The sequence below is a fragment of the Vigna angularis genome, chromosome 3, assembly GCF_016808095.1.
Source record: "Vigna angularis cultivar LongXiaoDou No.4 chromosome 3, ASM1680809v1, whole genome shotgun sequence".
NCBI classification, from domain to species: Eukaryota; Viridiplantae; Streptophyta; class Magnoliopsida; order Fabales; family Fabaceae; genus Vigna; species Vigna angularis.
The window spans coordinates 33,358,394-33,385,594 of NC_068972.1; the positions used below are offsets into that span (position 1 = coordinate 33,358,394).

Sequence of the window (27,201 nt, forward strand, 5' to 3'; positions counted from 1 at the left end):
TCATGTGAATCACATCAGGTTGAGAGATAGTGTGCACAACATATAAATGAACTTGTCCATTTAAGTGAGCTAAATTGACCATATGCATGGCACCTACGTCATCACACAATGGTTCTAGCTTATCATCTAATACAGGACCACATCCAACAGAAAACCACAGATCCTTAAAATCGTCGTACCCAAGACTTTTCACTACACTAACTACAACAAAATAACTCCATAAGTCAGGATCAAAATACATTGTCTCACTTTCCCCTTCATATTTCAGGCACCCGTCATTCACGAACTTCCCCCCATGGTGAATAACAACCTCTATATCATCCATCACACACAACACAATGAACAATATTCTACACCTACAAATAACCCTAAAATTACAAAAAAATAGCGCTTATTAAAGTGAGAATGACAGAACAAACAAAGGATTTAAAGATAGGGGACATGGGGGACCACAACCGCAATATGCAAACACCACATTTTCAGACAACCCCAACCCCATATTCAAAAAAGCATCCCCAGATAACAACAGAAACAACCGAATATTAAATTCACATCTATGTAAAGTACACATACTAACCTTCCAGTAAATTCCACTTCACGCACACCTACAACGACTTCACGTTTGACGTCCAAACTCCAATCACGAACCTCCAAAGCCCTAGTCAAGTCTGTATCATCTCCACTAAACACTTCGCTCAAGCTTCGGATGCACTCTCCTCTCAGATTTCTAATCCAAGATTCAATTTCTTTGAACCCTAAATCCCATTTCAGATTTCCCTAATTTTATATTATTACGTTTAAAATAATTCAACGAATAATGCCACGTTTAAACTCTGAACAAGCCACGTTTCAAGAAAAAAACACGTCATCCTCCCACATGTGCAAAAACTTAACCCCGTTAATGAAATTTAACGGCAATGGCTTATTTGATGCAAATTACCACTTATAAGGACTCAATTGAGGATTCTAATAAGAAGGATATCAAAATGGAAAAATCTCACATAAATTGGGACAACTAAAGGATTTAAACCAATTGAAAATTGTGAAAGTTTCATTTTAAAAAGAAACAAAATAAAAAATCAAATAAAACAATGAAATAAGTTTTTTCAACTACCATATGGTGTTTTAATAATTTTAAATAAGAAAAAGATGGAGCGGACATGCATAAACTTATTCTTGACCTTATATCTAATTTAAAAAATTGAGTATAATCATTTTCATGCCCATCAATACTAGAATTTCTTATCAAAATTCTAATAGGTTCATAAAATACTCACATGCATAAGTTTATATAGCATCCGTACTTGAGTCTGACGTGTTAATATATTAGTTTCAATTTTTCTCTTAATGAAAAAACATGTTAATCATTAAAGGTTAAACACATTTAATTACATCACTAAACAACATATTCGAATACTTTATCATAACAAAGTTACTATTTATGTATACTTATTACCGAGGATCAAAAGTCCGGTAAACTAAGAAATTCACATGTGGCAATAATGAAGGTGACGTTATAATAAGGACAGTGGTATTTTAACTCCATTTTTTTTTAATACCATTTGACACTACTTACTACGGTTTACTTTATTATTTTCCGAAATACAAAAACTAACTTTCGATAAAACCATTTTACTTTTATAAAATTTGTCCAATGTCAAATAACTTTTTTTCCTTATAATAATTAGTATTTATTTTTCTCAGAAATACAAAAATTAACTTTTGATAAAATCATTTTACTTTTATAAAAGTGGTCAAATGTCAAATAACATTTTTTTCCTTATAATAATTAGCATTATTTATGAAGGTGGAATAGTTTATTTTTTTAAAAATAAGATATTTTGAACATATTTTTTATAACATTTTCACATGTCAATTTCTTAATTGTTTATTATTTATATGATATTATACTGAAATACTCTAAATCTAATAAGAAAATAACACGGATAAATATTATTCAAAAATATGTGTTGACATATGTTTTTTTTTTACCAAAATCTCTATTAATAAACTTGAGAAGTGTTTCCATTATTTTGATGGATAAATACTAAACATAAGTTAATTCCATATATATACTTCTCTTGATAAAGTTTAGGTAGGAAAAAAATTGAAGCTGATGTGATGAAAAGTGATCCAAAGAATAAATAAGAATTGTAGCAAACGCTAATCCCACTTGTCCCCTCTCGTTGCATATCTCTTCATACTTTCTGTCCTTCATCGTCAATCTTCCATCAATGGAACTCCAACTCTTATTGCAGTTCTTCACAAACAACGTCTATTTCTCTTCTCTTCTCCTTTCACTCACCATCCTCCTTCTTCTCATCGCAATCGCGCGTCTTTCTCACCGAAAGAACATCCTCTGCAGCTGCGAAACATGCCAGGCCTACCTCACTTCAAGCTGGTCCCAATACTTCCACAACCTCTGCGACTGGTACACCCACCTCCTCCGAACCTCCCCCACCAAAACCATCCACATCCACGTGCTGCGCAACACCATCACCGCCAACGTGGAAAACGTTGAGTACATTCTCAAGACCAGGTTCCACAACTTTCCCAAGGGGAAACCCTTCTCTACCATCCTCGGTGACTTCCTCGGCAAAGGAATCTTCAACGTCGATGGCGAAACCTGGCGCTTCCAGAAGAAGATGGCCGCCCTCCAACTCAACAACAACGGCGTAACCTTCTTCGCCTTCGAAATCATCAAGAGCGAAATCCATGACAGACTCCTCCCGCTCCTTCACGCGTCGACCCGAAACGGCGCCGTCTTGGACCTGCAGGACGTGTTCCGGAGATTCTCCTTCGATAGCATTTGCCGTTTCTCCTTCGGGCTGGACCCCAAGTGTTTGGAGAAGTCTTTGCCGATGTCGAAGTTCGCGGTTTGCTTTGACTTGGCGTCGAAGCTCTCTGCGGAAAGAGCCATGGCGTTGTCGCCTTATGTGTGGAAGGTGAAGAGGTTTTTCAATGTGGGGAGCGAGAAACGGCTTCGGGAAGCGGTTGAAGTGATTAACGGGTTGGCCAGGGAGGTTATAAAGCAAAGGCGCGAAATGGGTTTCTCTGAAAACAAGGACTTGTTGTCGCGGTTCATGAGCACGGTCCACGACGATGACACGTATTTACGAGACATTGTTGTGAGCTTCTTATTGGCGGGTCGTGACACAGTGGCTTCGGCTCTCACCAGCTTCTTTTATCTGTTAGGGAAACATCCAGAAGTTGAATCGGAGATTCGTGCGGAGGCAAATCGAGTGGTTGGGCCTCATGAGGATCTCACGAGCTTTGAAGAGCTTAAGCAATTGCACTATTTGCAAGCGGCGATGCATGAAAGTCTGAGGCTGTTTCCACCGATTCAGTTTGATTCAAAGTTTTGTTTGGAGGAGGATGTGTTACCCGATGGGACTAAAGTGGAGAGTGGAACTAGGGTTACTTACCATCCCTATGCGATGGGAAGGTTGGAGGAAATATGGGGCTGTGACTGTTCGGAGTTTAGGCCAGAAAGATGGTTGAAGGATGGGGTGTTCCACCCCGAAAGTCCGTTCAAGTACCCGGTTTTTCAAGCAGGGTTGAGGGTTTGTTTGGGGAAGGAAATGGCTCTGATGGAGCTCAAAACTGTGGCACTTTCACTGCTTCGAAAGTTCCACATCCAGTTGGTGGAATCATCTTGTGGAAACCCTCATTTCTCCCCTGGACTCACTGCTACCTTTAGGTTTGGCCTTCCCGTGAAGGTTCGTGAGAGAGGATTAGAACAACAACAACTGAACCCTCTCATTCACCTATCCTCTTCCTAGTTATTCATCACCTACCTTGCTGTTCATTATTTATGCTCCATACTCCATAGCATGAGATTGTTTAAAGAAAGCTTGTATATAATTAAGTTATGTAAGTTATATGAAGCATGTTGGACAAGTATAAAGCTCTCAGGCCAACTTCAGGTTTATCAAGGACTGAGTTTAGATTCTATCTGGGAACAATCTCTGGTTTGTATGAACTGATTTTTAACTCTAAGTTGGACACTCAACTCTTGTAATTAACCTCTGTAACAAGTTAAGTTCCATATGGATCGATCTTGAACCCTTCCAAAATTAAGCGAATCTTGTACAGGATCGTAGGATTTGGATTGACGAAGATGTATACTTGTTCATGATACTTTGAGGGGTGACTCGACAGTTGGAAGAACCACTTGAAAAAGGAAAAGCACAGAGAGCAGAAAAGCAACTCACGATAAAGGTATTTATAACTGATATTTGGCAAACCTTCTTAAACTGGAACATTTATGTTTACATGTTTTGGGAGTTAGGTATTCATTATTTATGGACCATACACATAGCATGTGATTAATTGTGATGTGTGAGAGATTATTGGTGATTGATTCTATGCTGATGATGATAATGGTGGAAAATGAAGAGACAGCATTGTTTTGTGCACCACAAGTTTATGGAAGTGATTAGTTGGAAAACGACTGGGATGTGATTAATGGCGAACGGGTGCAGAAGAGTCTTGTTCGCACCACTAAACCAGAATGAATGTGTTGATGTCGGTAGATTCTTGTTGAGGTACAAGTTAATGTTGAAATTGATTCCTGAAGCTGGTGGTTTTTGGATGTGCATATGGATTTTGCTCAGTGGATCCGACATTTTATATAGTGCGCCACGAAAGCTGTGACATATTTGTGAGTGTGTATGTGGTTCTTTTTTTCTTTATTCTGTTTGTTTTTATTGATATTATGTACATTAAAATTGTAGAAGTACCTGCAATGGTCATTAATTAAATCCTTTTATGTATGATATGCTGTTTAGGAATAAAAATTTACTCCTGTTTATTTCTTAGAGTTTTGAAGGCTGGTTATGTAAGTTCTTCACGTTATAAAATACTACTCATTTTAAAATTTTGCAGAGTTAAATAATAATATGATAAATATTTAAAACTGAAAAGTTATATTTTAAAAACTAAGTATTAAAAATATTTATTTGCAAAAGTTCAAATTATTGAAGGCACTACTATTGAGGATACGTAATTGTTTAGTAGTTGTTTAGTATTTTTATTTTTAATTATTAATCTCATTATTTGAATAAAACAACATTAAGTAAAAAAAGTCAGCTATATATTCAACTATTCATCATCAATTAATTTAAATATAACTTTTAATTAATAACAATTTTCCTGTTTCTTAATTGTTTAAATTTTTAAATGAGTGATGAAAACATAATTTTTTTCATTTACTTTTTTTAACACGTTTTTCTTCTCGTTAAAATCTATTAAAAACTATCAAATATAGGAAAGAGTTTAATTATGTTTTTTGTGAAGTAGTGTTAGACAAACAAGAGAGAACATTTAATAGCATAACGAGTTTTAGTGGTTAATGAATATGGTTTGAAGATAAATTTGTATTTATATTTTTATATGTTTAATGGTTAATATTCAAATATTATGTTAGTAATCTAGCAAATGCAAATGTTAAGTCTTAATATTAGACGAGTTGTAATAGACAACGAAGATGTTAAATGAGTACATAAATGATGATTAAGTTTAAGCATTAGATAATACCTTAATCTAGATTGGACAAAAATATTCAAAGTATTAAATATTGAAAATGGAGAATTGATATTTCATTGATCATGAGAATTGATATGTTGATTTAAATATTCAAATGGAAAATTAATTATGCAAGCTGTTCAATAAATTAAGTTGTGATAATTATATTCTAAAAAAAAGAAAGTTGTTGAATCAAACATTCAAATCAAATGAAAATTAGGAAATGACTAATGAACAAACTATTTGATTGAGTATGAAATATTAGTGGTCTAATAATTCAAAAACACATTGCATAAAGTTCCCTTAACAGAATAATTGTGAACGTTGAAGCAAAGAACAAAATTCAAAATAAAGTATGAGCTCATTCATAAAAGGAAAGAATATATCATGAAGACATCAACAAATTTAGATTTGAAGTCTTAAAGAATGACCTTGAAGATTCAAGCTACATAATCAAATTAAAAAATTGATCAAATCATTCCATATCAAGAAGATTATGATGAAGTGTTGTAATTTGAATTCTCAACAACAGTCAAATACAATAGTTATTTAAAGGATGCAAAGCCATACAAGAAAAACAACTAAAAGAATGAAGCTATTATAAAGAGATCAAAGTGCTGAAAAATTGTCATATTATTAGTGATAAGTGAATTAGGTTGAGAACTTACATATTATAAATCATTCTCTAAGTGAAATTATAACCTCTAAGTTGAATTTTACACTCTTATTGTGAGAGTTTTTTCTTATTATTTGTTATAATTGTGAGTTTTTTTTATATAGTAGAAAGATTAAAAAGGATACCTAGAGAAGTTAATACTTGATGTAACTTATAAAGATTTGTACTTGTATACCTGGAAAGATTGAAACTTGTGTAACTTGGAGAGGATGATGTTCTTTGCTATAGCCAAAAGTGTTTATTAAAGAAATTTCTTAAGGAGGTTGTCGTGAGTCCATTAAAGGTGGTCGGCGTTGGAGACAACGACATACGCGTTGTTAAGAACGGCTAGAAAGGACGGTGCAAGCAAACTATGATTGGCATGTGAGAGTGCGCCTAGACTTCATGGAAGCGATCTCAACAGCGTTGTAGTTGCCTAGTCGAAACGAGCAAAATTGTATGGTCGTCGATTGAAATTGATGTTCCAATAGTGACAACGACAACAATTGTAATGGACAAAAACGATAAACATTTTCCAAAAAAATATAACTAAACCTAAAATACAAATAAAAAATAATATAACAAACTAACTAAAAATAAAACATAAAAATAAAATATAAAATATTTAATAATCTAATATATCTAACAAAAATAAAAAGAATAAATATTTCCCTTCTTTTAAACTTTTTGAATTATATATTATATACATATTGTTTAATGTGTTAAAGAAGAGTACTCTTTTTACAAGGTTTACGAGAACATTGTTGATAGAAAGTCTATCAACGAAAAGCTGCATCCAAGAGTCTCAATATTAAGACTTTCTTTTTACCATAGTAAATATTGTTCTCGCTAAACAAATGAAATTTTTTAATACACAGTTCAACTTTCCTTTCTTTTGTATTTGACCTAGTTTCACATATGTCAATTTATTGCACAAAGAATTGTTTGGATGTTGTTTTTGAAAAAGAATGAAAAAAAAAGAGAAAAAATGCAAAGAAAAAAAGGAAACCCTTAGAAATTTGATTGCTTGAATGTTGCAAGAAACCATTACATGGGTTGTGAAGTAGATTTCACAAAACTTCCTACCTTAATTGCTTGTTTGAAACCTACATTAAATCAATTCTGGCAATTTTATTTTTTTAAGAAAAAAAGGAAAAGCATGTGACATACAGTGTTCAGAATTGCTTTAGAAGATTTATTGATTGCAATAATCAAATTGTTGAAGATTTTTTATATATATTTTGGAAACCTAGGAAAATCAATTACTTAACTAACTTTCCTTGTTCTAGTTTTGATTTTTGATTCTAATATTTTCTTTTTTTAGTTAATAAACTCTATGTTTTGTTTTCCTAGTTATCTTGAGCCTTTTGTTGTCAAATGTCTTTTCTAATTGTTTTTTGTTTTCTTCTTCTCCTATATAATTCATATTTATCTTGCTTGTTTTTTTCAATGAAATTTTCTTGTTCTACATATTTTGGTGTTGTATTTTGGTTTTAAACTGTCATTGTCATTTTTAAAAGTAATTATTAGTTATAGATTATTTGATTATTATAAGAAACTTTAAGTGGACAACTAGCATTAAATGGTAAAAGTACTTCATTATAGAAAAGCCCATTTGAGTAAAAACTATGAGTGGAACCATCCATAGAATAGAATGTGAACATGTGAGAAATATGGTGAGGTCCATTATTTTTCTTGAAAATTGATTTTAGATTATGGGAGGAATAGGTGGTGATGATAATAATGAGAAAGAATTGATGTTATGAGTACAAAGAATGATGAATGAAGACTTTGAACAACTTTTAAAAAGAATTTAACAAGTAGATAATGAAGTACATAATAATGAGAAAGTCAAGAAGAATATAGGAGGCATGAAAAGCCAAGAAGAGATAATGAGAGGGGTCATAGGCACTTATAGTGGCATCAATTTCAAAGAGATTAAATAAAGCAGGAAGAACTTGATGTAGATACTTAAGTGAAGATGAGAAGAGGTACGAGGAGACGAAGAGGTGAATATTTTAAAGAAATGAAGATGTTCATTATTCCATCCAATGTAAACGAATAAAGGAAAACAACTATAATTTATTTTGTGCTAAGGCAAAATGTTAACACTAATAAGAGAGATTATTTGTTATTTTCAGAATTAAACACAAGACAAGTGTTTGAAAAGAGAGCCAAGTAAGCACCACTGTTTTCACACACTCTCATATCTTTTCTGTTGTCTGCCACCACCAATTGCCCAGTAACAGCCTCTCATCCCGTATGTACCTCCTCATTCTAAAACCCAAAGTAACAGCCTTAACCCCGTTGTTTTATCAGATTTTTAGTGTACCCTCAATTGTTAATCTCATATACACTTGTTTGTTTGCTTCACTCTAAACACTCACTTTTTTTTAATAAAAATAAGGTTTGATTGGTCCCTTTTTTGGGATTTTTGTTCAAAATCGTTTTAACTTCTTCAACAATGATTCATATTTTATAAAAAATATTTTGTAATCACTACTGAACTATTTAAAAGATAGGACGACTTTAAACATAAAAATCTTAAACTAGAGACCAAATGAATTAAACCAAAAAATAAATGTTCAATAAAAATCATAAAAATAAAAGACAAAAACGAAAAAGTATATATAAAAATGTACATACGGCCATTGATATTTCTAAATTGTAAAAGTAAATTATAAAAGTATAATCCTAATACTGGGATACCAATTTAAAATCATCTCCTTAGAAGAACACATAAACACGGTGAAATATTTTCAAACCATGACATATGGTCACTAATTATTTCCATTATGACCATGACATATTTTATTTCCAATTTATTTATACATTTTGATGATTTCCTCACTCTTTTATATTTTTTCTTATTTGACTTCAAACTCCATAAAAATAAACCGTTCTAACAAAAGGAAGTGGTCATAAAGCCTAATGTGAGACAATAATATTATTTACTTATTTATTTTAGTTTATTTTAAACAATCTTATTTTTTGAGTTTTGATTCCAATCTATTTTATAGAAAAAAGTTGTAATAATTATTTTAATATTTAAAAGTATTTTATTTTGAATTCTTCTTTCTTTATTTATATAGCTTTTATACAGTGGTGATACACACGTGTCTTTCTATCTTTTACTTTTCATGTTTCATGAAATTATGCATGTACCGTGATAGTTATTAATAAAATTTAATTTTAGATTACAAATTGCCAAAATTTATTGAATAATTTAAAACTAAAAATAAGTATTAAATTTAAGTTTAAAATAAAAGTGAAATCTGTAAATTATATACATATTATAATTATAATATACAACATTCAATAAAATATATCTAAAAAGTTGGTAAAAATATAATCAAGTTTATTTATATTAGCATAAATAGAAATTCTGTCGTGTCTGTGTGTATTCTTTAAATATTTGTCTGTATTATAAATTAATAATATATATAAATTGATTAGATTAATATATAAAAAATATTAAATATTAAGAAATATTTATTGTTTTTACTTGTAACATTCAAATATAACATAGAAAACAAAACAGAGAAAAAAAAGAGAAATATGTTATAACTTTATACAAAATATTCAAAACAATAGTTATTCTTAAAAAGTTATTTATTAATTATATTTATAAAATTAGTCAGTTAATACTTATATTATAACAAATAAAATGTGAATGAAAATTGTATATAAAAATGGATCTTACATATTTCAGATTATAATGGATCTTACATATTTCAGATTATATAGACTTAGTTAATTCGCTGAATCATAATTAATAATTTATAAAGTTAAATATGATTTAAATTTTCTAATAGTATGATTACATGATTTTATTATTATAACTTAATAATATATAAATTAAAAAATACATATATAATTTAATAGGTTTGTATAACCATACATAATAAATCTATATATTAGTCATATTATTTAAGTTTAATTAGTCTTTTATTCTCATATTTTAATCTCTTATTTAATTTAGTACTATATTTTTTTATTGAACTTAACGCAACACCGAGCCCTGTCCTGACCGCACATCACCGTCGTGATTTAAGAACCGCTGTCGCGCTCTTATCCTCTTCAGTGTCGCAGCGTTGGTTCCATCTTCCATCATCTCCAAACTCCATCAAGTGCAGCTCAAGCAACAATCACACCAGGACCATCGCCATCGCCATCGCCGGTGACTGAAGCCACAACTGGATACTTAGAATAGTTTTATAAAATTTATATATATATAAGATATAAATTATAAAATAAATTTAAATTGAACTAAATAATATAATATTTATATATTTTTTTAAAACTTTAATTTTGTAAAAATGGTTTTAAAAAATAATGCGAAGATATTATGTGGTTATCTGATGTTAAAGTATTTAGCATTATTAATTTATGTTTTTATTTGGAATGAAATCCTTTTTAATTAGTAAAAGATAAAATAATTTATTTGAAAAGTAATATTAAAAAAAATTGTAAAAGAGTGTATATCTTTTATATTATAGATAAAAGATAAAAGGGTAATTAAATTATCATCAAATAATTTTATATACGAAATATATTTTAGGTTTAATTGCTTCCTTTGTCCCCAGTTTGGTTGAATTGTGTCAAATTCATCCTCATTTTTAAAAAAGTTTCATTGTCGTCCTCACGTGGTATAAAAGTGTCAATTGAATCCAAACATAGAAAAAATTTGTGTCAAAGTAGTCATTTTTCCTATATCTCTGTGTCTTCCTTTCATATGTCACTTCTCTAGAACTATGAAAAGCCTTAAATTGGATAAGGTAAAATGAATATCTGTACTTGATTGTATGAAAGGAAGACACAAAGATATAGGAAAAATGACTACTTTGACACAAATTTTTTCTATGTTTGGATTCAATTGACACTTTTACACCACGTGAGGACGACAATGAAACTTTTACACCACGTGAGGACGACAATGAAACTTTTTTAAAAATGAGGATGAATTTGACACAATTCAACCAAACTGAGGACAAAGGAAGCAATTAAACCTATATTTTATATATAAATAAATTGGGTCCTTATTGTGGTTTAGGGTTCGAACCCAGGTTTCATAAAAACAAATTCAATTATTCTTCACAGAGGAATGGAAGACAGAGAGGCGAATGCTTACGTTGCCCAGCTAATGGATTGCAATGAGAAGGAAAAGAACAAGAAGAAGGCGGCGAAGCAAGCCACAGAGAGAGGTTCTGTGAAAACATCCGAAACAAATTCTGCAACTGAAAACAATGGTGCTGATGTTACTGCTGTCAATGGTGTCAGGATTGCTCTGTTCGATTTTTCGGTTGAAAATTTCTTCCGAGGCATGGACACCATTATCAGACTCTGTGGGCAAGAAGACGACGTTGCTGCTACTGACCAGATGGAGATTCAAAGAATGTCTTCCTCAGTCACTTTCTTAAGGTACAAACAACAAATTTGTTGGAAGAAATTCTGTTGCATTCAATCTTATGTTTATAAATTAGGTACAATATGAAGTCATCCTCCTAGTGATTATGTCTATATAAGAGGAGTCAACAATGTTATTCTGTTTCTTACTATGTGAATTAATATTGTAATTTTTTTTAGAACTGTATCAGAGAAGAGTTTAATGGGTAAAAATTTATCCATGGTCATCCAATCTCAAACCATTGTTAGTAGGACCTTTAAGATAGTTATTGTGAAATTCAACAAATTTATCATATATGACAGTTTGTGGTTGGATAGTAATGCAGAAGAAAAAACCTTTTTCACTGTTAGTTTGAGAACCATTGTAAAGAATAATATTAGTAGTCACCAAAAGCCTTGTATTTGAAAACTGCCCGATGTCCTAGCTTTTAGAAGTTTCCAAAATAAGCCCTTAATTTTTTTTTTGTTGATGTTAAATGTGCAGAGAATGGAGAGATTTTAAATATCCATCAAAAAGCATTAAATTTGTGTATGGACTCGAGAGTTCTGATTGTTTTGAGGGAAAAGATGTCAGTGCCATAAATTTGCCCCCGTTTTCTTCTGCCTCTGTTCCTGAGGTACATTTACGTTATATTGTATACCTTGTTTGTTTCCTGGCCAATTTTGGCTATTCATATCTTATGACATTTACCTTTTTATTCATCACTACTAACTAGTCTTCCAACTCATTATCATTGTATATCTTTGTTTTTTTCTGTAGCAAGATATGCAAAAGGAGCAACCTGGGGAGGTCATATCTCAAGAATGCAGGTACGAATAAGACATAGCTATTTTTGTTGTTTTATTCATTGTCTTGACTATGTCATTATAGTGCATTTTTCTATTAATCAATAACAATTATGTTTGAACTTGCTGATAAATTTAAGCGTTCTAGCCCTATATTATTTAATTTTGGCTAACACCTCAAGTTTTGCTGGAGCAGAGATTTTGTGATGAATGTTGGAGGCTCTGTATGGGCATTAGATTGGTGTCCTCAAATGCATGAAAAACCTGATTCTTCAATAAAATGTGAGGTACTTGGTTAGCTGTCTTCCTTTAACACAAATCAAGTCTGATTATAGTTTTTTGGCTTCTGTTGTGAGAAGTCTTTAACGCTTGAATACAATCCAATTGATTAATTTGTCGGAGTGACTCGGATGATAAGTATAACTTTGCCAATTTAATGTACTGTTGTTACCAAGGTTATAGGGCTATTTATTGGTAGCGGATAATGATGTTTGGAGATTTTTATTTTGTTTCATTTTTGTCACATTCATAAGATAGTTAATCTTTTAAGCTTGTTTTATATGGCTTTATGACTCTTTTAATTAGATAACTATGTTTTGGGTGCAGCATGATATGGTTGTTGTTGTTGGTGGTTGGAGAGAAATTACCAAATCTTAAAAGGAAAAGTTCTCTTGTATATATTCTCAAATCTTCTTCTTGACATCCCTGGTTGTCCATAACTAATTTTCAATTCTATCTAATTGAACGATTCTTCTAAACATGAGCTCCTTTGGTTTTTCTTTTGGAAATCCATTTACCTGCAATAGATTGAGATGCATTAAATGAAAGGGAAAATGCACATTATAATATTTTGAATAATGTTGTGTCTGTTTGTTCATTTGTTCATCTGCACTTGGACTTTTTGTATGTATTGAACTGATAAACTAAGCTTTAATATTTACTATAGACATGAAAATATAAACTATAATAAACATTTTCTTCTGCCAACCTTGCACATGAAATGAACTTCTACATGATGATTTTTTTAGTTTATTGCTGTTGCCGCTCATCCACCGGGCTCTTCTTATCACAAAATGGGTGCCCCACTTACTGGGAGAGGTGTGATACAAATATGGTGTCTTCTAAATATCTCTGAACACAATGACAAGTCAACAAATAAAAAGAGGCCTAAAGGAAGACCTAGAAAAAATCCAACTGTGGTGGATGAGATGAGTTGTGATAAAACAGATGGAGACACAACTGACAAATCAACCCAAATAAAGAAGCCTAAAGGAAGACCTGGAAAAAATCCAATGGTTGTAGGAGTGGATGATATGAATTGTGATAAAAAAGATGGAGGTGCAAATAATAAATCAACAATAGTGAAGAGGCCTAGAGGCAGACCTAGAAAGAATCCAACAGTGATAGCAGTGGATGATGCAAATTGTGAGCTCCAGGATATGTCAGCTCTTGCTATTCAATCTCCAGAAAATTCTACTGAGTTTCCTACTCCAGTTGAGAATCATGAAAAAAATGAAGAAATACTTCCTAAAAATGATGGAGGCACAAATGACAAGTTGACAAAAATAAAGAGGCCTAGAGGAAGACCTAGAAAAAATTCCATAGTAATTGCAGTGGATGATATGAACTGTGAGCTCCAGGATATGTCAGCTCTTGCTATTCAATCTCCAGAAAATTCTACCGAGTTTCCTACTCCAGCTGAGAATCATGAAAAAAATGAAGAAATACTTCCTAAAAATGATGGAGGCACAAATGACAAATTGACAAAAATAAAGAGGCCTAGAGGAAGACCTAGAAAAAATTCCATAGTAATTGCAGTGGATGATATGAAATGTGAGTCTCAGAACAAGTCAGCTTGTGATGTTGAAGTTGCACAAAATTCTACAGGGTTTCGTGCTTTAGATGGGAATCTTGAAAGCAATAAAAAATTTATTACATACAAAAGAAAAAATGGAGCTAAAGAAAATGAAGAGTGTGATGAAAAGTCAATACTAATAAAGAGGCTTAGAAGAAGAACAAATTCAAATTCAAAAGGAGTAACAACAGATGATCCAAATTGTGGCAATAAATGTACTCCTCTTCATATTCAAAACGCAGAAGATTCAGCTGAAGATCTTTCTCCAGATATGTCTCTTGACAATTGTAGTGAAAAATCAGCACAGAGGCCAAAAGGACATGAATCAAATTCAATAGGAAGAATGCCAAATGATCCAAATTTTGAGAATGAACCTATGCCTCTTGATGTTCAAGTGCATTCAGCTGAGTTTCTTTCTCTAGATATGGCTCATGACAATTGCAACAAACATGCTTTGCAACAATGTTCTGTTACAAAACAAAGACATACAAAGGAGGCTGTTTCTGCCTGCAATACTTTTTCAACAACTACTGTTAAAAATAGTGGATTGAAAATTAATCACAGAGAAGGAAGATGTGACCAAGATATAAGTCAGCCACTACACTATGATAATGAGGCAAATTATCAACTATGTTCTACCTCTGAGTTGGAAGCTACACCAACTACTTGTTCTATTCCAGAAGATGTAACATTGCCTAGAGTAGTTTCATGCCTAGCTCATAATGGAAAAGTGGCATGGGATGTGAAATGGCGACCTACTAGCATTTCTGATTCTTGCAAACACCGAATGGGCTATCTTGCTGTCGTGTTGGGCAATGGATCTTTGGAAGTGTAAGATATCTTGAACCTTATTCTCTATTTGCAATTGTTGTTCTTGAAGGTTTATGATTTCTTGTTTTTGTCCACTTTGTTTAAATGTTGTCACTACTACTCCTTCATTAGATGTGAAGTATTTGAAATTTGTATATTTTAAACAAATACAATTCTAATTTTTTAGAGTATAATACTGTTTGAGATAATACCATTTCTACGTTAGTCTAGTTGTTTAATTTGTTTTTTTTTCTTTTATGTATTGTGCTGGTTGTTTACTTACTGTATCTCAGTTACTTCATATGTAGTAAGATGCTTCACAACTAGCATCAGTCATTGTTTCAAGTTTTTGTTTTATTTATAAATAAATGAATGCAAACATAAGCTAGTCGACTGTGTGTTCTCAATCTATAAAAATGGAAAATAGTTTCTCAAATTCTGCAAATTTGTTATACTACTACACAATAATGATTTCATGAGAACTTGAAGGAGACATAATTGGACAACACAAAGGGTGACTATAGAAACAGAGAACAAGGATTGAAACTAGCTATAGTTTGAATGAAGTGTGTTGCAAACTATTGTGCACAAGAACAAAGTGTTTGCCAGGCAAACATTTATCATATAGTTTGCCTATCAGTTTGTAGTGTAGTTAATGTATGATGTAGAATTTAGGTGGGGAAGAGAAAAGGAAACAAAATAATGAGGATATAGGGAAAGAGGAGAGCAACAGAGAGATGAAAGAAAGTGTGTATTGCACACCTGTTATTATCATTTAGTTGAAAATACAAAGTCTTACCTTATTTATTAGTAGGTAGCATACAACTATGAGCCACACTTGGTGGATTAACTAACTAATTAACTATATTCCATTTTGATAGGTTCTTTTAATCAAGAACCTATGAATAGCACTAGAAACACGACACAGAACAGGTACTCGGAATTATACAGCCTCCTTTTATTGAAAAGAATCAACAAGAATGGTGTTACAACGTAACCCGAGAGCTTAACCTCTCTCCAAAGAACTACAAGAGTTCTCGCAAAACAATAATACTCCAAAACTGTCCTCTCACCAACCAAGCCACCCCTTTTATACTGACTTTCCTAACTGCCTTGGCAGTTAGGCTGGGTAACGTTTCTCCTTCTACTATATACAATTAGTTCCCTAACACATTTCTTATTTGTATTTACATATTATGGAGCTGGTTATTTACATGGTGTAAAAGCTAAATTAAAATTGTGTCAATAAAAAGTCAAAATGGTCATTCATTTGTATCATTCAGTTATATTTTACTTTATATTTATACATTTTTTGGCTGTAGTGCTAAATTCTGTTTGAAAGAAGAATGTGACAATTTTTTGTGTGGGGAGGAAAATGAGGAGAGATTTATCTTGCTTCATAATTTATTCAATACTGATAATTTTTGCTTCTCACTACCTAAGTTCATAATTTCTGGTGTTTGTGACCACACAGTTTTTTCTAATTTTATCGTAAACTTCAGTAGTGGCTTTGCAAGTTTTGAATACAATACATGAAATTTTCCTTCAATGTTTCTTTGAAATTATTTTTAGTAGAAAGGCTTCTAATAAATTAATAAATCTAGTTCCTTCATAATGATTACTTCATTGTTTGTTCACAGAAAAATCAAGTTTCTTTTATCAAGTGTAAGATGTTTTGAGGAACACTAACTTGGGTGACTTTTGTTTTTGTTTTCACTTGTCATTGCAGGTGGGAGGTTCCTCTTCCTCATGTATTGAGAGAAATTTATATGCACAGAGAGGGGACTGATCCACGATTTATAAAATTGGAGCCTGTATTTAAATGCTCAATGTTGAGGCGCCGTAATTTACAAAGGTATCTTTTAGGGCTCTATTGAATAAAAACTCAAAATCCTAACCAAGAACCAAGTTACACTCAGAGCAATGATATCTATCTGAAATTCCTCTTTATTGATTTAAGAATCAAAGTCACACAAAACCAAAGGTATAAAAAGTATACCCCCAAAAGGAGCACTATTCTTTTCACACTGGAAAAATCCAATTAAAATAATTATCAAGAACACTGCCTCCCAAAACAAAAGAAGAGTTATTTATATCCTATATAACAACTAAAAACAAACTAATTTAGTTAACTCAGTTTTCTGCACCAAAATTACAGTTGGACCCTTTTCCCTTTTCCTCCTGTAATAAACCTGCTGATACTGGTTTATTTTACTCCCGGAAATTATTCCTAAAAGTATTCCCTCGTTCTGAAATGGCCATGTCCTCAAGATTGAAATCAGGGAACTGACTGCTAATGGAGGATCTGTCCTCCCAAGTAGCCTCTTATGGAAGTTTGCTTTGCCACTGCATTAACACCTGAGGACTCTCAGTACCAAATTGATTCACTGTTTTGGTGCTAATTCTGTCCTATTTAGAGCTTGTTTGTAACTACAGTGCTAATCTCATGAATAATGAAATGCTACTGGACATTATCCTTTTCGAAAAGTGAACCACACTAATGATTTATTGTGTTTGTTTTGGCTGTACTGAATCCCTATTCAGAAAACTTTTTCTGCATAGTGAAACCAGAGTAAAATTTCATACAAAGGGCCACTGGTTAAATCGTTGGGGGAGAGTTTGCATTAAATTAAGCTCTTTATTTGTTATGTTAATTTAGGGTTAAAAGCATTAGTTTTCCAAGACACTTTGTTCATTGCAAAAGTTACGAGGTGCTATTGAAGAAAGGAAATATTAGCTTTTATTGAGATTTATTTTAAATAGAAACTTAATATTCATTAAAAAGAACTTGCTATGCTAATTTCTTTTTCCAGTGAATGGTTTTTTTACTGAATTAGAACTATCTGTTTATAGTCTGCTCATTATCCATTGTGGAGACTGCTAAAAGCAGGAACTCAGCTGCAGAATATTATTGAAGTTACATAATCATGTTTAATTTATGTTTTTTGGTATCCTGAATGTGGTTTAATTTAGTCCATCGTCTGATCTCACAGCATTCCACTGACAGTGGAGTGGTCAGTTACATCCCCGCATGACTATTTACTTGCTGGCTGCCATGATGGAACGGTATAACTCCTTACTCAATTTATGTACTTTTCATTCTCTAAATTGAGGTTTGCGTTGCTCTAATAATTTGGAAATAGGTTTTTCTATGAAGTTTCATTATGGAAAAAGGAGGCATTCAATATTTTTCGTAGTATTTTTCCTCCAATAATCCTGTATTTACTATTTATGATGTTTTATGTAGCACTGTTTTTTTTTTTAAATATCAGCTTATTGTCATAAAAAATCCTTTTTATTCACAATGTATATCACTTCTCACTTCTAATGCAATTTGATTTATATTTGTTTAGGTTGCTTTGTGGAAATTTTGTATAAATTCTTCATCCAAATGTGATGGTAATATTTTTGTTACTTGGTGTTTGTCTCTGTTTACCTATTTGGTTGAGGGAAGGTAGCTATATTGAAAAATAAATTGACGCTTTATTTGTTTATTGACAAACTTTGCATTATGCAGATACAATGCCTGTGCTTTGTTTTGGTGGGGATACAGTTCCTATTAGAACAGTTGCCTGGGCTCCATTTGAAGGGTTAGTAACACTGATCCTTCTCAACAATAGCATGTTGCATTGAATATGGTTCTGTTTCTATTTATCTATTATTTTAAATACATAAATCTTGATTTCCAATTTAAATAATTCATATATAGATCTGTGTCCCCCAATCCTATATTTTGGAAATTACAAATGTTGAAGTGTCGTATCCATGTCATGTCCAGTACCTGTTAGTATCCGTGCTACATACCTCTTTCTTGACTAGGTCCACCTTCATGATTGGTGCATACCCATCACTGATTTATTTCCGTTTTCTTATTTAATTTTTCCCAGAGGATACTAATTCTGATTTAGCTGGTTTATTTCCTTCTTAATCAAACTCTTTCCTATTGAAAAGTAAAATGATACCACCAATTTTGTCTGGATATGGTTTGTAAGTCAATTGTTTTTTGTTTGAGGAGTACACATGCACCTTTGTTTTCGGATGAAGCTTGCTTCAATAAAAAAGCATTAGTTTATTACACATGCAAACATCATATACCTGAATTAATCTATGTATAAATCAGTTGCACATCTTTTTACCCTCATGTTGAAAGCAGTGTGAGATTTTGTTATAATTTTCCAGGGATCCAGAGAGTTCTAATATAGTAGTAACTGCTGGACATGAAGGTCTTAAGTTTTGGGACCTGCGGTGAGTCTGTTATTTCGCCCTCAATATTTTTGTTTACTTTGTTATTTCTTTCTTTATTTTTTTAAGTTAATTTTAAACGTCAATATTTAATAGTTATGTTTCATTATCCCTTAAACTAAAATGGTAGTTTCTATCTTCTTAAGGATATATACAAGGCATAATTAAGGACAGTATGGATATATACAATTTCATTCTCCCTTATAAGGACAGTGTATATACAAGGCATAATTAAATTAAGGTTTAAAAAAGGATAAAGGACTTGACCAATTCTTTCATATGTAACTTTGGATCCATTGGTTAACAAGGTGGAGAATTTTTGGGGAAGAGATAAATGAGGATGAAGAATGATTACTGGAAATATGACTAGAGGTACTTGAGTCAAGTATCCATAGACCTTGACCTTCTATAAATTGAGAAATACAAGCTATTGAAACACTTGGCACCAAAGAAAATTGACCTTGATGGTTGAATTTTTCAGATGAGTAGTGAGCCTTGACCATCTATGTAAGGGCATCAAACTAAGAGGATAAGGGCATAAGTGTGCCCAAAAGACATGGCTAGACAAACGGAGGCTATCGGATGTGATTCTGAAACAGGGAAGGTAGTTTGAGGGACATATGTGCTTGGTGAAAAGCTAATGGTTGGTGATCGGTATGTGGCAGTCTGTCATGAAGCTTTGGTTCACCCAATTACTGGAGCTTGGCCACACTCCCTGAGGTGCACCTAATCCTGACTTAGCCAAATGAAATGGTAGCTGAAGGTGGCCGAAGCCATAGGATATTTGTTGATCCGAAGACAGAGAGCACTTGATACCAACTTGAAGTTGAATGTGATGAAAAAAATCAATGAGTTAATTGCTTAGCTGATGCACTTTTTATATATATGAAAAAAAAAGGAAAGAGTACATTCCAGGGAAAAGTTATATCCTATAACACTACCCTTAGATTAGGTACATACATCCAAAAGCAATATAATAACAATCATAATTTTAACAATTAGCTTTGCTTTTTTCAACACTATGAAGGTCATATTTTTGTATCTTTCCAAGTCAAAGTGTATGATTTCTTGTTTACAGAGGAACTACGTTTAGCCTGTGTCTGGTACACTTGTTTTCAATGGTTTGCTTTATAATGGAAATTTGTTTGTAGTAATCCATTTCGTCCTTTGAGGAGTCTCCATCCTGCACCGAGAATCATATATAGTTTGGATTGGCTGTCAAAGCCAAGGTAATACATCATTTTAACTTAATCAAATGCTGTCTAAATTGTCAATGTAATGAACGCAGAATGATTCTGTTGGTACTTTTTCTAGTTGCATCATTATGTCCTTTGAAGATGGAACAATGAGAACCATTAGCTTGGCGAAGGCTGCAAATGACCTTCCTGTCACTGGAGAAGTATACAGTGGAAAAAAACAACCTGGGTTGCACGGTTCTTCATATGCATCTTTTGCCATTTGGAGTGTTCAAGTGTCACGTATAACAGGTGTGTTTTTCGGTATGCATTAACAATATGATTATGTAATCTTATTGCTAGAAATATTTTATTTTTGGCATTAAAATACTTGTGTACTATTGATCTTACTCTGTAAAGTAACCAATAGTATGTGTAACATCCCAATATATAGTGTAGACTATAATAAAGAGAAGCAACATGCATGATAAAGTAGTACAGTTATCCATCTAAAACATAAAGTGATATCTTTACAGTCATCCAAAAACAACTATAAGTTTAAAACTTTATATACATGCTGAAAACTATTCCAAAAACTATCTACAAGGCTCTAAAGAACCAAAAGCAACTACTCAGCAACAGCATCACCTCCATCCAATGCTTGCTCCAAAGAGACCTCTTCTTCTGCTGCTCACATCCAAAGGATGGTCATCGCAGAAGAAGAACAGTAGAACATACAAAACATAAGCACACAACAGGGTAAGCTAGTTTAAACAAAGACTAATCATACCACAATCAATAGAATTCATACAAGCATATTATCCATCTTCATCACTTAAACCCTTCACACATAACACACACACTGACTCTGACTGTCCGGACTTAGAATGATTGCCGAGCTATGGCGGGTCGTGCACTTGTGGTGGCTTCTACTGCTTTGCAAAGCCATTGCCAATGGGTTTCATCCTACCACACTCATGAGGTTAGTCCGTTATCACTCACCTTGGGCCATACTGGAAGCACCCAAGACTAGGACCTCCTGCTACTCCTCACGACATGGTTCACTCCTCTCTACTTGAGAATGAAAGATCATTGGAGTTTCAGGATAACCCCCAAGACTAAGCTCCTGCATCCATTCTAAACTTACTTGAATCTCAACTAGAGATTCCACTTTGAATCACAACATAGGGCACCACCATGTCTCCTCTCCTTGAGGATCATGGAATTACGTCCATAAACCACACTTGAACTTTACAATTTTGATTACATCATACCACAATCACCACAGATATTACATGATACAACTTCAACTTACTTCATACAACACTTATTGATACATATCAAACAACATAAGAACACATAAGACTTGAACTAGAACGTACCTCTCGCACAGCGCACACCTTCGCATAGCGAGACCATAAGCTTCTCGCACAACGACCTAACTCGCCTTGCGAACACCCTAGACAGAGACCAACTACTATGGATCTCTCGCATAGCGACTAAACTGGCTATGCGAATAAAATTGTAAAATGCAACAAACCCCAACCCCTCGCATAGCGACCTAATTCGCTACGCAAGAATCTCATCCAGAGACTTGACCCCCCAAACACTCGCAGAGCGAGACCCATTCGCTGATCGAATAAACTGAATAATGGTTCCAGACCCCAACCAGTCGCATAGCGATTACACTCGCTATGCGGATTGACAAACAGAGAGCAACCCTCTCAAATCACTCGCACAACGCACCCATTCGCTATGCGGGTACATTCGCAGAGAGCATCTCGCCAAGGTAACTCGCTATGCGAATCCATTCGCACAGCGAGTCTGCATAATCTGCAGAACGAAATTCTGCAGAATTACACAACTCAACCACTCCTTACCAATTCTACTCAACTTGGCCAACTTCTAACACTCCTAATTCGATGTATATACTAAATTAGACTTGACTAAAGGATTCTAAACATTCCTAACACCAATCTAAAGTGTTTATGCACCAATCTCTACTCTAAAACCTCCAATTCATCAACTTAGAGACCCAAAACCAATTCTACCACTTGGAACCTGTTTTTGACCATTTTGATGACTCAAACCAGTCACATATGACCTATCTACACTACCCCAGCAGTCCCTAACAGCCCTTGACCACTACTACTCAAATTCACTACCTCACTTCCTCTAAAATGCACTAAACCAGCCAAAACACTTTACACTTTACTTCCTCATCCCTACAACAGATCTCATACAGCAATAACCTCCAATTTACACAATCATAGCACATAGATTCATCCAAACCAGTTCATCAACAACCTATCACAGTTTCATAATTTCATCCTTCCAACACATTCAATTCACATTACTCTAGAACTAACAATTTAGTCTCAAACAGTCAAATATTATCAAATTCAACACATAAACAATTCATACAACAATTCAATACAGTGGCTAGCTCCCCTTACCTCAAAGACAGACAATCAGCTCACAGAAACGCTTCAACCGTACCTTGCACAACAAGGAAACTCAGCAGAAACCTACAACTCACCAATTGGTGATAGAGAACAACACTTAGAACCTAAATTGAGCTAGAAATGGAAGAAACAACTACTAACCACATGCAACCCGAAATCATTGCATGCTCACAGTTCAGAGAAGAATGGACAAAAAAGGGAGACAACTTACCAGGTGAAGAATGAGAAATTGATCGGTCAAGATTGAAGCTCTCAACGCCAGGATTGCCTAGGCACTTCCTGATCGTCGAACAGAAGACTCAGCAGAGAGGATTTGTAGAGAAAATTCAGATAACTCTAAGGAATAGAGTTCTAGAGAGATGAAATGTTCTTAGAATAATGAGAAGTGTTTATAAAATTTCATTTTATATTATCAGATTATTTTAAAGTAAAATAATCTATCTCCTTATTCTAATACACCAATCTACTCTATAACACTCTATTTTTCAGGTCTTTACAGTATGTCTGGGCGAACAGACTTTCTTGTAATGACAAATTTGTCCTCATTTGTTTACTCAATATCATAACCGGGCACTAAATTACTTAATTATCATTACTGCAATTTTGTAAAATGATGGATTTGCTTTTATTATGTTAGGCATGCTTGCTTATTGTGGTGCAGACGGTACTGCCATTCGTTTTCAGGTAATTCTTATAATTTGTTGGAGATTGGAATCACCTGCAGTGCCTTTTTTTTTACATGATAGATTCTTAAAATCAATTGCTTTGTTGACCAATAGTCAAGAGTTTTCAAATCCCACACTTTATTCTGAAGCTGAACTTCAATTTTCAACACGAGGAAGTTTTGGCTTACGCATTGTTAATTTTTTAGTGCAAGCAAAAAGGGCTTTTTGCATATGTACCTCCACATAATAACTGCAGGATATAATAGAGTTGATTTTTCGCACACAACCCATAATTCATGTAAAATTTATTAGCTAATATTTCCCAAATGACTAATCACTCCAAAGGTTCGCATGCTGAGCCGTTATTTATGTAACTAACGACTCAATTTCTTTGTCGTATATATTGGGCTAGAGGCTTTCGTATTTAAGATTAGGAGTACAAGACCTATTATACAGTTAGGATGACATGAACCCATGGTGATTTTTTCTAAAATGTATGATATTGGTGAGAAGTGCTACTGCCGAATAAGCTAAATAAACTTTAGGGTAAATATAATTTCACTCGTGCATCCAAGTAACCCTCCTATAGTTCTACTAACTTATGTGTCAAACTGTTGCTTAGTAGAAAGGGTTGTGGGTATGGCTCGAGAGGGTTTAGTGATACAAAAATAAAGGGATTGGCATTGGCATGTTGAACAGTAGGGGGGAAGTGTATAAAATGACTTGAATATCAAAACACGTGCACATGTGTCAGAGCACTTGGTGCTTTTTAATGAAATGCCCTGCTTGTCTTGTGACTATTATTGATGACTAACCTTAAATTAAGACCTTGATGTTTTCCTTAAGGAACAAGGATTTGAGTGAGGAAAAAGTATAATGTTGACAGTACATATCAAATTTGTTAATGAACTTTTCAAAACTATAACTTTAATCCTTGATTAATGTTTTGTACAAATGAAAGTAATCCTGAGCTTGTTTTGATATAATACTCAGCTTACTGCCAAATCAGTGGAGACAGATCATGCACGTAATCGATCCCGACGCTTCCTTTGTGGGTCAGTAACCGAGGAGAACTCAAATCTAGTTATCAACACTCCTGTATCAAATGCTCCTTGTCTGTGGAAGAAGCTACCTGAGAAGGGTCGGTGTGCTGAATCTTTCCGAGACCTGTTATCCAAGACTAACCCATACAAAAATGCACTTAATCAAGTGACAGAAACTTCAAATTTTGATTCTCAGACTTCAGGTCAGTCTTGCTATGCTAACCATAACATGATATGAATATGATTAGCTGCCGTAGTTTAGCTGAGATTTCTTATCAACCATTAATTTTTGCAGCCATTGGTGCTGGTGAGAATGTGGATTTGTTGGAATCCGGGTCGGAGGAAGCTTTATATTCTATTAAGCAGCCCAACATGCCAAAATTGAATAGTGGCAGCAAGAAAAAACCAGATGTGGATTGCAAAGATGATGTGCCACCAATCATTGCCAAGGCTGATAATGAAAAGTCGGATTTTGGGAATATACCTGAAACCTTCCCTCCCAAAATGGCAGCATTGCACAAAGTGAGATGGAACATGAACAAAGGCAGTGAAAGATGGTTGTCCTTTGGAGGAGCTTGTGGACTCGTACGTTGTCAGGAGATTGTTTACTCTGAGATTGATAAGAAATGGGCCTTGAAGAAATGACAGCATCTAATCCACCTAAATTAGGTGTCGTAAATTGCCTCGATGTGAATATAATCTTAACATTTAGATTAACCCAGAAAAAATGATAGTAAAAGTGACGACTCAATGTGTAACATCGATTTATAAGGCAGGAAAAGGTCTCTGCTTTTGTAGCAGCTCCATAAAACACTAGATATAATTTGAACTCTTTAATATTTAGATTTATAATTTAATGTAAGGTTTTGATTTTGTTATTTTAATTTTAAATTTGAGGTTATTTATCATTATTTTTTAATATCATTTCTTATAACCCAAAAAATTTGAAAAGTATTCTACTTTGTCCTTGTATTAAATGACAATGAAGTTTGTTCCAGGTAAAGTTGTTGCAATATTTGTGGTAAGTGATTGATGCTTTCCGTGGAAGAGTTGTTGCAGTATCTGTTTCTACTTCTGTGTGGCTGTCTCTTAGTTTGCTGTTTCTTGCTCTTTGGTATATCTGTTATCCTAGACTGGTATTTTCTACAACAATTGGTATTAGCAATGACAGAGGCTACGCGTTCTGTTCAAGTCATTAAAAACATGGAAGAAAACTCTCAACACGAATGGATTCTTGCTTCATGTAATTAGCTGCTTCTCTACAACCAACCTTGTATCCTTGGAAGAAGTGTTTGGTGAATAAGTATGTTACAGCCATCTACAATTCGAACATGCTGCTTCTTCCTTTAGGTTGTTATTACAAGACTATACAAGACTTTGGTGTAAGGAGTACATCTGTCTATGATGCAACCCTGTACAGCAGAAGAAATTCTATTGTCTTCCTTGCTATTCATGCAGACCAACCTTCTGTACTTAAAACATTTATTACAAGAGTACGAAGAAGTGTTTCAAGAACCCAAACAGTTGCCATAGTTTCAGCACGTGCATGACCATAAGATTCCTGATGTGTTTCAAGAACCCAAACAGTTGTCACCGTTTCAGCACATGCATGAACATAAGATTCCTTTAATACAAGAAGCAGATCCAGTATACAAAAGGCCGTATAAATATGCCAAGAACCAGAAAGACATTATACAAGAACGCTTAGAGTATGTGTGGATTATCAGAATTTAAACAATAGTATGGTAAAAACTAAATTTCCAATTCCTTTAGTTGATGACTTGTTGGATGAACTCAAAGGATTTATTATTTTTTCCAAGATTAACTTGAGGGAAGGGTATAACCAAGTGAAGATGGACCTTTTATATATATATATATATATATATATATATATATATATATATATATATATATATATATATATATATATATATATGTGTGTGTGTGTGTGTGTAAAGCAACATTTCAGGACCTAATGAAACAATGTATTTCTAGAGCTTTTGCTAAAATTTTTATTAGTCTTCTTTGATGATATTCTCATCTACAAAGAGCATTTACAACATTTAAAAAGGTTCTTACTACTCAAAGAGTAAATTCATTGTCCCGGGAATATCAAAATGTTATTTTGCAGTTCAATAAAGTACTTGGGTTATCATTGCAGGGGTGAACATTCTGGGATCAATGCAACCATGAAAACAACAAAAATGCAATTCATAAAATACTAAATTATGAAATTAAGAAATTAAAAATATAAATACATAAAATTATGAAATTAAAATATTAAAGAGTTGTATAATTACGAAATTATAAAACTTTAAAAATATAAAATCATAAAATTATAAGTGATAATTTGAAATTACAAAATTTCATAATTTTATAATTCTGTAATTTTATAATTTTAAAAATTTTTATAATTTTATAGTTTATTGTAAGAACCTTAAAATAGGGCAAATGGTGCCTTAAGTTAAGGGACCACACTTTAATTGGGCTTTTCAAAACATTCTGGTCCATTTGCTCAAGCACACTGCTCTTTCTCTCTCTAAAACTCAGACTCACATTTTCTCTGCATTCTC

General features: G+C 33.2%; 2 protein-coding genes across 3 annotated transcripts; both read left to right on the forward strand.

Annotated features, from left to right (window-relative positions):
- Positions 1-2,152: 2,152 nt before the first annotated feature.
- LOC108325544 (cytochrome P450 94C1) lies at positions 2,153-4,779 on the forward strand. Its single transcript, XM_017558632.2, has one exon. The coding sequence runs from the start codon at positions 2,235-2,237 to the stop codon at positions 3,780-3,782; it is 1,548 nt and encodes a 515-aa protein (XP_017414121.1). The 5' UTR covers positions 2,153-2,234; the 3' UTR covers positions 3,783-4,779.
- A 6,469-nt stretch (positions 4,780-11,248) lies between these two features.
- Positions 11,249-25,512, forward strand: LOC108326375 (uncharacterized). Of its 2 annotated transcripts, XM_017559854.2 has the most exons (15): positions 11,249-11,602; positions 12,072-12,204; positions 12,348-12,397; positions 12,570-12,660; positions 13,402-15,059; positions 16,768-16,893; positions 18,032-18,104; positions 18,392-18,437; positions 18,556-18,628; positions 19,218-19,283; positions 20,432-20,509; positions 20,595-20,767; positions 23,558-23,604; positions 24,579-24,831; positions 24,924-25,512. In XM_017559854.2, the coding sequence occupies exons 1-15, from the start codon at positions 11,286-11,288 to the stop codon at positions 25,271-25,273; spliced, it is 3,534 nt and encodes a 1,177-aa protein (XP_017415343.1). In that variant the 5' UTR covers positions 11,249-11,285; the 3' UTR covers positions 25,274-25,512. The 2 variants fall into 2 exon arrangements, with proteins under 2 accessions (XP_017415343.1, XP_017415345.1); XM_017559856.2 differs by lacking the exons at positions 11,249-11,602; positions 12,072-12,204; positions 12,348-12,397 and having other exon boundaries at positions 12,571-12,655.
- Positions 25,513-27,201: the final 1,689 nt, after the last annotated feature.